We start from the raw sequence: 15,473 nt of genomic DNA, 5'->3' as shown, positions 1-15,473 counted from the left end.
TGTCAGGCCTAAATAATCTCCACCATTTTTTTTGAAATGAGGCTCAAAGTTGGTCTATAATAATACAACTTAATTAGCATATAATTAACTATTGGATCTAATCCAACAACTGACTTCAGTTCAGTTAACATAATATTAGTCACCCGAGGTTGAAGTGAACTTGAATCAAGCTTAAACCGAGCTCAGTTGAAACTTGAATTGAGCTTGAATCAAGATAAAGCTCGAACTGATTTCAGCTTGGTAATGGGTATCAAGCTGATCTGGCTTGGTTCAAAATAAGACTTTATCAAGTAGCAAATGAGGAAACTTAATTTCAGTTTTCAAACTCAATAAATTTCAAGCAGGGCTTGATCAGTCTCAATCTCAATTACCTCAAGCACACCACTAACCCAAAGCCATCCACTACCTTGCACCAAGCACATCCTTCCCCAAATGCCAGGCGGGCGCAAAACAAGTCATTGAGGTGGGCAGTTTTGAGTATTGCCAGATCTCAAGGCATCAAGTATAACTTTCCATCAGAATCTCCTTTTGCTATCCATATGGCAAAAATTGTTACTTAGCACAGGAGTGAAACTATCAAGTTTTTTCCAACTGAGAATCAGCAGTGTCCATCTTGCCCTAATAAAATATTTTGTATGGTCAACACAACCCAACCGATCCTTTGTCATATAGCATTCAATCATTAGAAACTATGACTGATACGAAAAAAAAAGCACCAAAGAAATGTTAAAGCCTCTGAAAATATTCCGGCCTCTTCAATCAACCTCAAGTTTTCCAGAGAAAAACACCTCACAACAGCTACTTGTCACCTACTCCTCACTCGTTTCCACGCACCAGTTCCTACAAATCTTGAGTTCTCCCCACCTTCCCTCCATCATCTCTAAGTCGATTTCAGACCAAAGTTCGTACAATAAAAACAACAGGTGGTGTTACCATTAGCTTCAGCTCACATAGTTTAATGCTTCCAAGCTCAACACATTCTCATTGTAGAGCTAACAACTTGGACATGGGGGTAGAGACCACCTTCTACAAAGTACTCCCCCTCAAGTCCGAGACCGGGTGTTTATTTGATAAAGAAGGCCTACAGAAGCATGGCTTTTACGCACCATCCTGATGTCTACCCTCCTTCAGGGAAGGATGAGCTCACGAGAATGTTCGTTGAGCCACACTGAGTTTATGAGACACTGTCAAAGCTCGCTTTGCATAAAAAGTATGATAATGAGTTGAGAAAGAGGGAGACAGCAAGGGAGATGGTGCTAGAGTTCTTCAGAAAGGCTCAACCCTGTGAACCAAGGAGACGGTTGGATCCTTGTGAGAGAGCAAAGGCTGGATTTAAGGGAGCATAATGGAGAAGAAAGAATGGGCAGTCTTGGCCAACTATTATGTCCATAGTCTCAGTATATTTCATTCATTTGAATTAATTAAATTTAATATAAAATTGTCAGCAATATGTGATAGGTTGGCTTAAGTTTTAATACCATTTCTTTTTTCTTTTTTCTGAGAATTTTTCAATGGCATTTCTAAATAAAATGCTGAAATGAAGATTGAGTTATATTCTCAAAAACAGAAAAAAAAAAAGGGAAAAGGAAGAGGGAAAAAAGGATTGAATTCTAATCTCGAAAATTAGAACAACTATAACCTTTAGGTACAGTAAAAAAAAAATCAAATTATTTATAACTTTTTTGCTTGTCAAATGATTTTTCAAAATCAAACTAATCAATGTTCATTTAATTATTTCATAACTTGCCAAAAAATTTGTGATGCTATCAGTAGTTATGACTTATAAATTATGGTGGTTTTGCTGTTGTTCATTGTTCTGGCCTGTTCTCTACTTGTTTTAGATGAACACACACATAAATAAATCTATATATAATACTATATAATTCATTTGTGCCACAATTATTGTTTCTTTTCAAGAAGATGTTGAGACTGAAATCAAGACAAGGAAAAAAATTGAACAAGATCTTCTCACACATGAAGTTGAATTCGTTGGGATCATTGCTTAGTCTAAATTTCTTCATTGCTAAACTTAAGCCGGCCATGCTCATAGTCAGAAGCCAATAAACATATAATACCTCGCCAGTTTTGCCTTGCAAAATCTGTTTTGTGGCCTATATTCTGCAGTGAACCAACAAATTACCTTCGATACCCCCTGGATTAGTTCCCTAGAAAATCATTAATTGCTTCAACAATGAATATGTATGACCTGTTAAAACAATATCAAACATTTTATAATTTGTCCACCGTTGCCTGGATAAATTGTCCATGGAATAAATCCATGTATTGCACCAAATGAGAGAAAGTGCAATTAGAGAGAGGAATCCAAGCAATTGCGGGAAGCACCCGATTGCTAAGGATGACTTTTCTTCATTCCATTTGAGGGATGACTTTTCTTATCCAGGTTGCTCAGGATAAAAGTTTCCAGCTATATATGGTTTATTCCATGGATAAACCATCTGGGAATCTATAAAGGCCCCAAACTCCCTGAAAATACATATAATCATATCAAATTCCTAAACATTGTAAAAAAAATCCCACCATATAAAATGGAAGCCCAGCTTTCTTTCTTTCTGCTTGGTTGTGGCACTCTCAGGTCTAAATGGATTCCACTCATCACTACTCTCCACAGAGGGATGGCAATCTGTGGGTCAGAGCAGGTCTGAGTTGGGTTGAGATCACATATCAAAACCCATAGTGCCTCATCTGAACCAGAACTGACCTTCCAATGAGTTGACTACCCGACCCGAATCTGACACTTAGCTAACCCACTGACCTGTTTTACTAAGCCCTATCTAACTTTGGACTTCATACTGCATAGATAGGTTATTTTTTTCCATAGTTTTGGACTAAATCACATGACATCATACAGTAAATGAAATAACCATAGAAACCACAAATCTCTAAACAAGTATTAAAAACCAAGTTAAGTTCTAAAACAAGCTAACATAATAATATAAACTACATATCCATAACTAGATAGTACAAAATAATTCCAATTTGAAAACAAACAAAACGATAACATAAACCAATATAATATGTGTCCTGATGGGTTGACGAGACTTGATCTGAACCAACCTAACTCGTAACCTGACCTGAAAACCCAACAGGTCGGGTTAGGCAGGTCTGAGTGCAGGTCGGGTCAACAATAACCACCCCCATCTCCACACACTTACAGATACACTCATTAAATATGCATCTTTTGGATCAGTACTCTTGTGAAGGGGGAGAGACACAACATGAAAGTGGGAATTTATGTATCAAGATACATAAAGCTTTATATCAAGCGTATCGTGCATGAATGTGAAGTAATTATGCTAGCAGGGAGACAAAAAAACTATTCAATTTTGTCTCTCGAGCTGAATGAGCACGCACCCCTCCTACAAATTTAAATATCACAAAGACATGTACCCTCATCCAAAAAGTTGCAAAAATTAATTGTGTGCAGATACATAGATTAAGGTTCACAATGAATAACCCAATTGTGTCGATTTCTTGGGTTGAATGAGTGCAACTCCCTACAAATTGAAGGATCACAAAGACAAGCAACTTAACCAGAACTATGCTAATTGCTTGTTTCATAAGGCTACCTAAAATATCATACTCCAGACAACAATAATACCTCTGAACTTTGTAGATAGATCAAGAAAAATAACATGATGATGTGCCCAACTAATCATCTCATCTTCATTAAGTTTATGTAATTTTACACATGTTTTGCCACTATTCTTATGATTTCATGTAATATTACAGATGCTTTGCTACTATTATGTAATCTGCTGTCTGTGAAAACATCCCCCAAAATACATGGGTTATTGTCGACCTGCATGATTTTGGTGTTTGGAACATGAGAACCCTCGAATCTTCTGCAGGGTTCACCTCAGCATCAACACTCTTCAGATACCTTCAAACATCTATGTGATGGCTTAGAGTTGTTCAACCTCGAACTAGCATCAGTGGCCACCAATAATTATATAAACACCATACTTTGCCAATGATTATACTGTATTGCCACACCCTTGTCAACAACTAATAATGAATTATCTATTGCTCCTCCAAGACCAGTTACTAATTTCAGCTCCATAAAGTATGAGACCTGTTCAAGTACAAAAGACTTCAGAACTAAAATGTTCACATGCATGGCAACCTCGAAAGTACAAGTTCCATTAGTCAAAATATTGGCCCAGAAAGGATCAAAGAATTGTGCGAACCGAGCAACCTAAAAGAATCATGCGAAGAAGGAACAAACATACCTCATTAGTGATTCATTTGCCAATACAAAATTTGCCAAATATGGTCGATAAGATTTCTTCAGAAATGTCTTCCCCACTTATCTCCCCAAGGGCTAATGCTGCTTCCCTCAAGTCGATTGTCCAAAAATCCATTGGCAGTTCTTCATTTATAGATGACTTCAGTCTTGAGAGAGCTTCTTGAGTTCGCAGGAGTTGCTCAAATTGTCTCTGACCATATCATCAAAATCAAACTTACAGTTAGCCACAGAGCAGCTGCATGTTCTTCTAGCTTGCTTTCTTTCTTTTTCCCCCAATTTTGCTAAATTGCACTCAATCTCTTAAAGAAATCAAGAATTAAGCTTTATATCTGCCAGCTTTCTAATGTTTTATTAGAGCTATTATGACCAACATCAGTACAATGTCGCTTACGATCACAAGGCCATGGGTGGAAATCATTATGGACTCTGCTATAACAATTATAACAAATATTATAGTTGAGTTTTCAAAAATGAGTTTTCTCGTGCACTTTGGCAGAAAGGCAAAACTTAGTTATCTCCTGGAAACATTAATGCCAATAATTAAGTTGTCTCATAGGAATTCGAACTGGGGATTCCTCAATAAAGTCATTTCTCTGCATTTACTGGCTTTAGTTCAATGCTTAATACATCATACAAGGTCCTCTGCTTTCCAAATGCAAAATATTTGAAAACTCACAAATTGAGCATCAAATCAGAGTAATAAAATTGAGCATCAAATACTTGACAGACAGACAATCTTAGAAGGGAAAATAGAGTACAAAGAAGGTGTCTACTGTGTATGACTACCTGATTTACAGTCCACCTACGTCCCCCTGCAGGAATGGGGTCAAGGCCCCTGACATCTAGTACAGCCCTCTCCAGTTCTGGGATGCCTTTACCAGTGACAGCACATGTTTGGACATGCTTCGTGAAAGAGTTGCCAACTGCCTCAAATGTTTGGACTGAAAAATATGGTGCACAATCTATTTTGTTGATAGCAAGTATCATGGGTATGGCTGAACCTGTAGACTTCTGCTCTCCACGCGAAAAGAAAAATGGTTACATTATACTTTTCACGATCAACTAAGTACAAATACTAGAAAATGTTAACTAACAAAAAGGATCCAAACATCAGAAGAATAATTAAGAACAGACCAAAGTGAAAATAATTAAATATTTATGACTAGACCAAACTGAGATGCTTAGATAGAAACAATAATGAGAATCTTATTACCTCACCAACGTGAAAATAATTAAATATTTATGACTAGACCAAAGTCATAAATATTAAAATTGCATTACCTCACCATAGTTATTTTGTTTCTTTCCATCAATGAAGTTTCTTTTGTTCTAGTCATAAATGTTACCAATCTTCTTCATTTTCCATAAGGAAAAATAAATTATTAATTAGATAGCAACTGGTAAATGGAAACCTGATTCTTCCAAATGTGCTCAACAAGTTTCGTATCATCCTCAGTCCATCCATCAACTGCACTTATTGTCATAATAATCACATCAGCAGCCAGGGCAGCAGCTTCTGATCTCTGAACACCTGTGTGCAGAAAAACGTCAAGGCCTTTTCGTCTCTTCATTGTATCATTTAAAGAATGCAGCACATCATGAAATATAGCATTCTTATACCTCGATCTTGAATATAAAACTATGGAGACGTGCAAGCATCAGAAAAAACCAGGAGTGGCAAATTTTCTAGCTATTAGTATGTGATTGAATGCCAGCCTGTTAAACTATAGATCCTTCAAGGGGAAAAGAACATAATCTCACCAATTTTTTCTACGATGTCATCAGTTTCCCTGATGCCAGCAGTGTCAAGAAGAGTGACAGGAATACCCTGAACAGTCACATTTGCTTCGACCACATCCCTTGTTGTTCCAGCAATTTCAGTAACAATTGCTCTATCACTCTGCATGCTAGAATAAAATATTAAGAATTCAATAAGATCAAGTGCAACTGACATACTCGCAAGTGCATATACACGAGCACATGCACGCTTGCATGCATATTCACCCACAAGCACATGCATACTACTGGAAGGTCAAGAAAAAAGTGTATCTTTCAACATGATACAATATATTATTTCATTCACAGATTTCTCATGCCTTCGACTAAACATGTAGCTAGACAAGACAAGAATTAGGTATCTCCTAACTTCTCCAAAATCTATATTACTAATTTCATAAAATATATTAATGGTCAACCAGTTAAGGACCAAGCTTGTTCATTGGTTAATAGATGGCCATAAGATAATATGTACATTCATACATATGTACATACGTGTATAAGTATTCATGTATTCCCAAAACAATTAACCAGTAATTTTTTAAAAAAACTACATATCTGTTTAAACAATGTATACAAGAACAATAAGAAAAAAAATAAATCGAAAGCAACTTTTCTCTAAAATGCATTCAAACTACAAGAACTACACAAATGTATAAATCTTAGCCCTGGAAAAAATACTTAAATTATTTAACTGGCACCATGTAGCAAAAGAGGAATCATGCAAGGAAATACATGTATCATTGCCAAAGACAGATCAAGTAACATACTTTGCTCCAAGCATTGAGGAGGCTCGACTTTCCAACATTTGGCCGACCAATGATTGCAATCTGCAAAAATTCGTATAGCACGTCTCAAAAATGTTTTGAGATCGCACAGGAAACAAAAACTAAATCTGCATTGACCCAAACCATATATCAAAAATAAAAGCATGGCCAGTTATATAAAATGAGGCACAAGTAACATCAAAAGATCCAATTCTCATGAAAACACAATACCAAGCACATGTGGGATCACAAAAAGAGCCAGCCTCCAAAGGAAAAACCATATATCTAATATACAGTATGAGTTTTTTCAGCAATAGCCAGGATTTGATCCCTGGACCTCATGAGGGACAAGCCCTTAAATGTGAGGTGCCACCCAACTATGCTAGCAGTTGTTGGCCACTGTATGATTTTTAGAGCAAAAGGGAAAAAGAAAAGATAAATGGTGAATGCTCAACTTTCAGTAAGACAGCGAATACTCATTTTTAAGTTGTATGTGAACAGAAAAGTGGGGAAACAAACAACTAAAACACCCAGTTAAAATATTAAAACAAATACCTGTAGACCAGACTGCAAAAGTTTATCATAATTAGCAGTGTCCAATGCCTGCCGTACATCATGCCACATATCATCTATTAGATTGATCAACATGTTTGAATCTAGAGGCGGCAATTCATCATCAAAATCTAAACGAGCCTCGATTTCAGAAATCAACTCGATGCATTGCTTTCTCAGTGACTTGACTAAATAAGAAAAGCCTCCCTGCCACAAAATGTAGTTCACAGCCCAACCATCAAATATTGTTGGCAAACCCACAGAAAGTACTACATTGACAAAAACTAAAAAGGAAAACAAAAAAAAGAACAAAAGAAGAGGAAAAGTGTGCATCATCTCTTCACAGTGTGTGAAGTTTGTTTCAAAAGCATAATGCATCTGGAAGTGCATATACATGCCTGAATCCCAGCCAATGCAGAGTCTGCTGCAGCTACAGACTTAGCTGAAATGAGTCTGCCAATATTTTCAGCCTGAGATAGGTCCAAGCGACCATTTAGAAAAGCACGAAGGGTAAATTCACCTAAACAAAGAAAATGTTATACACAATGATCAACATATTGACATTAAACGCTACTTAATTTATTCAAAACTCAACAACTGAAAGAGAAAGAGATGCCTCTAAATTACTCTAAAGAAGTTCTATAAACAAATACAGAAACATGGATTTCCTTAATGAAAAATGAGAACCTAGTAACAAGAAAGGTAGATTTATAAGAGATTGCATTAGAGATCAAGTTATCCATAATTCCATTAAGGATGAGGATTGATTGAAATTTAGTATACTATCTCACAGAATTTAATTCACTTCCTTAGTGGAACAAACACTTAGTCATAAATATAATCCCTAGGCCTCGCCAGAATAATAACTAATAAAGAAGAAGACAAGCATGCAAGAAATAAAAGGGTGGATGGAATGAGAAAGATCTACAGTATTGAGTGGTTGCAAGGAGGAATTACATGAGACAATGTAAACCAAAAAATGTTGTACGAATTGCAAAACTGGGAAACATTGGAGGTCCATTCGTATAAAAGAGCATGACAAAAATGCGATATTGATGTAAATCTATGACATAAAGGGAAAAAAGGAAAGGTTAAATATTAGGAAGAGCTTTGAGCTTGCAGTATTACAGAATTAACTAGTGGAGCTGAGATGGTAATGGCATGACACCCCAAAACTTAAGAAGATCCCTCTGAACAACATGACTCAAATTTCATGTCAAATAATGAGAATGAAAGTTGTGAGAGAAACCAGACAGTTAGGAAAATATTTCCCATAGCAGACCAAAGAGCAAGATCATAAAACTGACCATAAAGCTGGGAAAGATTAAAAGTTAAAACCAAGGATTGCCAAAATGTGCCTAACTAGCTAGTTTGGGACATACCGAACCAATCCGGTTGGTTACCGGCATGGTTTAGATGCTCAATCTGGAATATAAAGTCGCTTTCCTTGTTTGGTTCACTTCATTCGTCTCCTCCCCCATTTTAAAACCCCAACCCCACTCCATTCCTAGCCGATTCAATGACAACGCTGCATGACAATGATGACGACAAGGTCCCTGGCCAGGTAAGTCTCCCTCTCCCTCTCTCTCGCTGAATCCGAGCATCTATCTTTCACGGCCTCTCCCTCCCTCCCTCTCACTCTCTCTCTCTCTCCCTTTCTCCCTCTCTCTCTCTCACCAGATCTGAGCCTCTATCTCTCTCTCTCACCATATCCAAGCCTCCCTCTCCCACTCTCTCCCTCTCTTCTTCCCTCCTTTCCTCCCTCTCTTACGAATCCGAGCCCCTCTCTCTCAACCTCTCTCCCCCCTCCCTCTCCCTCTTCCTCTTCCTCTCCCGCCCTCTCTCTTTTCCTCTCTCCTTCTCCCGCTCTCCCTCCTTCTCTGGCTCTCCCTATTTTGGTACGCCTAAGAACAGCATGGTAGGGACTCGTGCCATCCGATACCGATTCGGCGAACCTTGGTTATAACTGTAGACATCACTTATAGGAAGTTAACTCTAGCAATGTTTGCTTTCGATTAACTATATTTAATGAGTGGCATCAGCCATCAACTTTTGTATTAATTTATGAAATTTCAAAGAAAAAAACATTAAGTGAATGCAATTTCAGTAAGGGTAGTCGTAGTTATGAGGCATATTAAGTTCATGAGAAAATGCATGACATGTAAAGCACATAATATCCCTTTGCTGAACAAAAATAATTGACATCAAGCAACTTGAAAGAGTTGTTTTGTCATAGTTATGAGACATTACAACATGTCTCAAGCAAGCATAACAATACGAAAACCGCTTGGCTTCATTACAATAGGAATGTAAAGTTATATACATGCTTAAATGCCATCCGGAGAAGGGCTATAGTCAATAGATGTAAGCAACATGATAGAAACAACACTTCTCTTATGCCTTGTTGCCCAAAACTTCCTACCACACAATATCTCCATAAAACATGATTGAATAACAAAAAAAGAATCAAAAACTAGAAAAATGAAGAAGTTAACCAGGTTCTGCAAGCCTTGCTCCTGCTTCTAAGCAAGCTCCCAATACCCGACGCAAGCATACATCATTCCCATGACACTGGAGCTCAACCACATCTTCTCTAGTATACGATCTTGGTGCCAACATAGGAATTGCCAAAACCTAGGTATGGAAAAGAAAAGGAAACAGATGAAACACCATCTTACAAGTAAAAAATCAAAAAAAAAAAAAAAAAAAACACTGAACTTTATTTGTTGCCCGATGAAGTTTACAAGGATTCACCAAAAATGCCAAAAAAAGGAAATAATATAGGCATTCTGCATGATACAAATGAAACAACTGATAATTCAAAAATGCATGCATATGCAGATTAGCACAAGGCATATATGATGCATGTGGCTAATTCAAAGGAAGTCATATTGAAAATGGAGTAGATCTTTCTTACCTTTATGCTGTACTATTTTTGTTTCTATTTTTCATGGATAGAAAGGAACATCAAAAGGAGTATACATGCATCAACGTATTGTTAGGTTGTGCCGTGTAATTAGAGGAATCTATTGGCAAAGGGTCTCTCCTCAGACATTCAACTCAGGGGCTAATCTATATATTCATATATATGCATGCATCTGTGCACACATGTATGTATGTGTCTACATATGAAATGCATTTTTCTGAATAAATACATGGAGGCTTGTCTTTCCTCGATAAGACAGAGTTTGAGTGGGCAATATCACTTGATGTTTTGTAATCTGTAATTTGTAAATGAACCAGTGGCGAATGCCCAAGCAACTAAACAACTAAACCTAAGAGTCACATATTGAAGTACCACTGTAAATAGCAATCAAGGCATGCTAATGTCAAGCAGAGAGAAGAAAACCATTATCAGCCCAAGTATGGTAATCAAACTGAAGCACAAAACCCCATCAACATTTGTTACTGTCTGAGAACCTCCAACAAACTTAAATCAACAGCCTTGCATGCAAAACCTAGATCTTAAGATAATCATTATATGAAACCTTCAACTCATCCAATATACAAAACTTATCATCAGACTCCTAATTAGCGATGGCAGGAAAGCAATGATTGAGAGAATGAAAGACTTAAGTAGATCAAACAAAAACTAAATGGAAGGAATGCATAGTACAAGGGTGCAACTGATGGTCAACAAAAGCTAATGATTTCAAAGAAGGGGATGTTCTTGTGATTTATATGAGCAAGTAATTAAGATTCATTTTTGGATAATATGACAAACTCTATCTTAATAGAATCAAGCCAAGTTAAAGACCAGTTCTGGTATATAGAAGAACAAGCTAAGTCAAGCTTAAATACATTAAAAGACTTGAATCAGCTAAAAATCATGTGTGTACAAAGATTGAGTTGCCATCATCAACTTGACTTATGGACAGTATCCTCACTAGATTGAGATGCATCAATTGTTTAAGCATATAACTTGGGATGTACCAAGGCTGGGCTTGGATCACGTCAACTGTCACCAAACCAAGCATGCTCTCAGAAACTACATCCCAAGCCAGGCCTCAGACTGTTTTGGTCTACATTTGCGTCCAACCCAGCCTACTCCTAGTATTTAGAGCTTGTGGTAATTCCAAATGTTCATATTGGTTCTTATATGAACTATAAAACCATTCTATGGACAGCTTGAAGTCCTTGCAAGGTAGATACATATTCAAATTTGACCTCATACACAGGATCCTACAGTATAAGTCCTTCTTCCCTAAACAATATGGGCATTTTCTGTTTTTTCTCAGTTGGCATGAAGGGACCAAATTGACCACCCATGTCAAACCCATGTCCATGACTCTGCCTGGTTTATCTGCAGACCTAGGAAATTAATCCCAAGCCCTTCCTAAAGATTGTAGAATTGGCAATTCATAGGATTAGCCTATATCTGCACCTATATCTCAAACAAAGGTTATCCCTCTATCTAATTCTATTTAAAAATGCTATGTAAAGAAGGGTATCATGATAAGGGCCTCATGTGTTTGTTACTGGTGAAAGATGTTTTCTTAAAGAATTATATGATAACAAGAAGGAATCAGAAATTGGAATGCTGAAAAAGAAACCATGGATGGCACTAATTGGAACCTAGGAAAGTAAATTTTAATTAAAATTAATGGCCAATGGATACCAAATAGTGATAGCTTCCTATATTGAATAATTATCAAGATTAGAAGTAGATGAAGACAAATAAGAGAATAAAATTAAGTGAAAGTTCCTTTGAAGGGTTGCATGCATGTCAATTAGGCATAAAATAACTAAGCTGATGGCAAAAAATGGTATATATATCATAATTTCAAGCAATACCAAGCAAATGGAAACTTAAAAATTCAAAATGATATATGTGAGGTTGAAAGATAAATAATAAAAACAAGACATGAGTGTAATAAAAGAAAATTACTCATTGCAGCTACAAGATATGAACTAACTAGTTGGTATGGTCATATATAACAGCAACTAGATGGTGGAAGAAGGCTGTCTTATAAATGCAAATATAGGAATTTCTATGGCCATCTGCTTTTCCCTTCAAAAACATCCCAACAGCACATGAATGCAATCTCTTCAGCATCAGTTTTCTTGAACACTTATTTTTGAGTGTGATGACATCCAACAGCAAAAGGATAGCCTCACAAAGGCAACATGTACAGCTTAAAAAACCTGCAAAGTAATTTCCATGCATTGAATTTCAAGTTACATGTAAGTTTTAAGAAAGCCTAAAATCAAATGTAATAAAAGCAAATGATAGCGACCAGTCAAAGAACCACTCCAAGTTTTAGTATTGGCATGAAGAAAGGTGGCAAATTCTGACTCCACTTGATGATCTTACCTGTACTAACTTGACCCAGTCATGGCCAGGTTTGGGCCAAGGACTTTCCAATTCAAGTTGAGTTTGGGTCAGCTCTTGAACCTGGACTTTAAATGAATCAGATATGGGTTAGATCCGTGGCCATGTTCATGCCATCAGGGTGAAGTTTTTATTGCTTGGTTTGTGTTTGGTCACTTGAGCCAGAAGGGGTTTGGTCTCTTGAAATTGATTAATTACTCTGTTATCAGTTTAGTCCCATCAGGCACACCAAAATAGGAAATTTTAATTGCCATCTATCAGAGAAAAGAGATCAGTTAGACTACTATTACTTTTTACATCATCAAAATTGCTAATTGTAAGTGCACTCTCACATAAATATCATGGAAATTCAAGCATTAGGTCAGTTGGGGACAGGTCAGATTGAGAAAGGTCACATTGCATCAAGATCTCAAGTTTGCAGGTGATGTTGTTCGAACTTGACCCAACCTGCCCTAACCAATTGCCACTCCTAGTCATGACTATGTATGCGGCATACAGGCTCAGATGCATTGCAGCAGATCTACTGTTAAGAAACATTTTATATATGCACAAGTAGCTGAAAATGTGAATCTCTGTAAGACGACAAATAACACCAAAATTCTCAAGATGCAAAGATGTATCTTGGATACAGCCACAAATGAATGGCTTTATATGAAATCCTTCAGAACCAACAAGCTAAAAGGCAAAGCTCTGATCACATTCCAAATTAAGAAAAAAAAACATAAAAACAAACCAACAAACAAAAATGTAACCCATTTCACCATGAAAGCAAAATGAACTTACAGAAGTAGTCTACATAGAACCCCACAAGAGCCACGAAGCTAATCAGAGATCAAGTCCGAGATTTCTAATTACTACCATCAGACATCAGTACTACTTTTGATCAAACTACGAAAAATCCATTGAGAAACAATGAGAAACGATCACTACCTCATCGATGACATTGCCTTTCTGGTCCAAAGCAAACCCATACTCCACGAAGTGGCTTCTGGGCCTCCAGGAAAATGCGCAAGACGCCTCCTTGGACCTCCCCACCGGCCGGAACACCCGAGCCGCCACGGAAACCGCGGTCGGTCCCGAAAGCCGAACAATACCGACCGCAGCCGCGCCACCACCCAATGAAGTAACGATAGCGGCGATGGTTCCCGCCTCCGGAGTGGCCTCATCCCTGGCCGCCTCCGAGGACCCAAACCGCTCGTCCTTGGTGAGAACTAGGGTTTGTTCTGCAGCCAAAAGGAGGAGAAAAGATTAGATTTTGAGGAGAATGGCGAGTTGGCGACAGAGAGGGGAAGGGGGAAACCTGGAGCGCCGGCGCGAGAAGTTAGGGTTTTGAGGTGGGGGATTAGAGTTTTGGAGAGAGGAGAGGAGGGGAGAAAGAGAGGAATTTTAGGGTTTAGGAGATGGGAGAGGAGAGGGTTTTTGTGTCTTCGGCATGGGACAAGGAGGCGGAGGAGGGCGAGAGCCATCAAGGAGACAGGATAGGAGCAAAAAGGCCATTAAAATGTTCAAAATTTGGGGATTAAACGGAATTTGTATGGTAGGAGTATAAAGGATAAGAAATTATTGGACATATAGGATCATGTGGTATGGAGAATCTGACCGTCCAAAATCTGCAAAAAGAATAATTATTTCTTCATTATAAAATACTTGTGCAAATATTTTTATCAAAGAAAAATTATCATTACATTACATGATTCTCAATGAAAACATTCCTAACAGATATCAGAAATGATTGAAATTGAGACAATTTTTTCAAGAGAACGATCTTTGGGAAGATCGAACAAAAAAAAAGTTCAGATCAAAGTATGTTTCAATAAAAAGAATCTTAAAAAGGCCCATTTTTATTTGTTATAATGTAGGAAAAATTCAGGATTCTTTTGAGTATGTTTTTATGTTGAATTGAAAGTTGTCATAGCCAAGAACCCATGATCTTACTATAACCGAGTGAATGTGCATTGGGGATTTCGATGAATACATGAGACTCATTTGGCAGGAAACTAATATGCAACAATTCAACTGTTTTTTTTTTTTAAGAATAGGAGATATTTTTATATTTTTATATTTTATTTTTGCTTAAAGCGGGTGCTTCATATATAGGAGATAGTTTTATTAGTTGATGCATCAGCTGGATATTGTTGTGCATAATGGAACCAAGAACAAGTGACACAATGAAATTAGACTGGTATTGTAGTAATGCTGCTCTCGATATATAGTAACATCCGTAACTGCAAAGATTGGTTTAATTTCTATATAAATATTATTTAGAGTTTTTTTGCATGAATATCCTCCTAAATATCAAATTTTACATGAATACCCTTCCAAAATTGATATTTGTATCATACCCTCATAAAATACTTGTTTTTCTATTCTACCTCTTTTTTATCCTTGTTTTTGCATATGTATCTACGCTATCTAACGCCATTAAAAAATTAACGGTTTCAAATTAAAATGACCAAAATATTCTTGATGGATAGATGTGCAAAAAGAAACATTTATAAAGTAATTGTAATGAGAGACAAAAAAGTAATTTCAAAATTTTATTTTATTTTTAATTAAAATAAATATGTTTTTTATTAACGATGTTAGAAAAACCGTTGTATTAAGAACATTTGTGAAAAACAGTGTTTTATGAGGATACAGAAATAAATATTAATTTTAAAAGGGTATTTAAGTAAATTTAAATTTTTAAAAGGGTATTCATGCAAAAAAAAAAAAATCCTATTATTTATTTGATAAGGCTACTGAATCGAAAAATTAGATCATTAAATATCTTAGTCAT

The 15,473-nt window shown here is 36.8% G+C and overlaps 1 protein-coding gene across 3 annotated transcripts; it reads right to left on the bottom strand.

Annotated features, from left to right (window-relative positions):
- Nucleotides 1-3,656: 3,656 nt before the first annotated feature.
- On the bottom strand, nt 3,657-14,205 carry LOC103721066 (tRNA modification GTPase MnmE). 3 transcript variants are annotated; one of them, XM_008811099.3, is made up of 11 exons: nt 13,995-14,205; nt 13,625-13,917; nt 9,858-9,996; nt 7,761-7,882; nt 7,366-7,569; nt 6,814-6,873; nt 6,029-6,167; nt 5,680-5,798; nt 5,054-5,278; nt 4,251-4,457; nt 3,657-4,093 (listed from the first exon to the last, which is right to left on the bottom strand). In XM_008811099.3, the coding sequence occupies exons 1-10, from the start codon at nt 14,158-14,160 to the stop codon at nt 4,263-4,265; spliced, it is 1,662 nt and encodes a 553-aa protein (XP_008809321.2). In that variant the 5' UTR covers nt 14,161-14,205; the 3' UTR covers nt 3,657-4,093; nt 4,251-4,262. The 3 variants fall into 3 exon arrangements, with proteins under 3 accessions (XP_008809321.2, XP_038973158.1, XP_038973159.1); XM_039117230.1 differs by lacking the exon at nt 13,995-14,205 and adding an exon at nt 12,251-12,507 and having other exon boundaries at nt 13,625-13,717; XM_039117231.1 differs by lacking the exon at nt 13,995-14,205 and adding an exon at nt 12,279-12,507 and having other exon boundaries at nt 13,625-13,717.
- Nucleotides 14,206-15,473: the final 1,268 nt, after the last annotated feature.

The sequence above is a fragment of the Phoenix dactylifera genome, unplaced genomic scaffold, assembly GCF_009389715.1.
Source record: "Phoenix dactylifera cultivar Barhee BC4 unplaced genomic scaffold, palm_55x_up_171113_PBpolish2nd_filt_p 000190F, whole genome shotgun sequence".
Classification (NCBI taxonomy): domain Eukaryota; kingdom Viridiplantae; phylum Streptophyta; class Magnoliopsida; order Arecales; family Arecaceae; genus Phoenix; species Phoenix dactylifera.
Note: the sequence above shows the minus strand (reverse complement) of the source record. Positions and strands in the feature narration are given on the sequence as shown.

Bases quoted from the DNA above. Each gene is read 5' to 3' on its own strand.
- LOC103721066 (XM_008811099.3), bottom strand. From the start codon at position 14,160: ATGGCTCTCGCCCTCCTCCGCCTCCTTGTCCCATGCCGAAGACACAAA. The intron at 5,279-5,679 runs GTTTCCATTTAC...CGTGGAGAGCAG, and splicing joins AGCACATTTGGAAGAATCAG to AAGTCTACAGGTTCAGCCAT. The intron at 4,458-5,053 runs GTAGTCATACAC...TGATATGGTCAG, and splicing joins GTAGGTGGACTGTAAATCAG to AGACAATTTGAGCAACTCCT.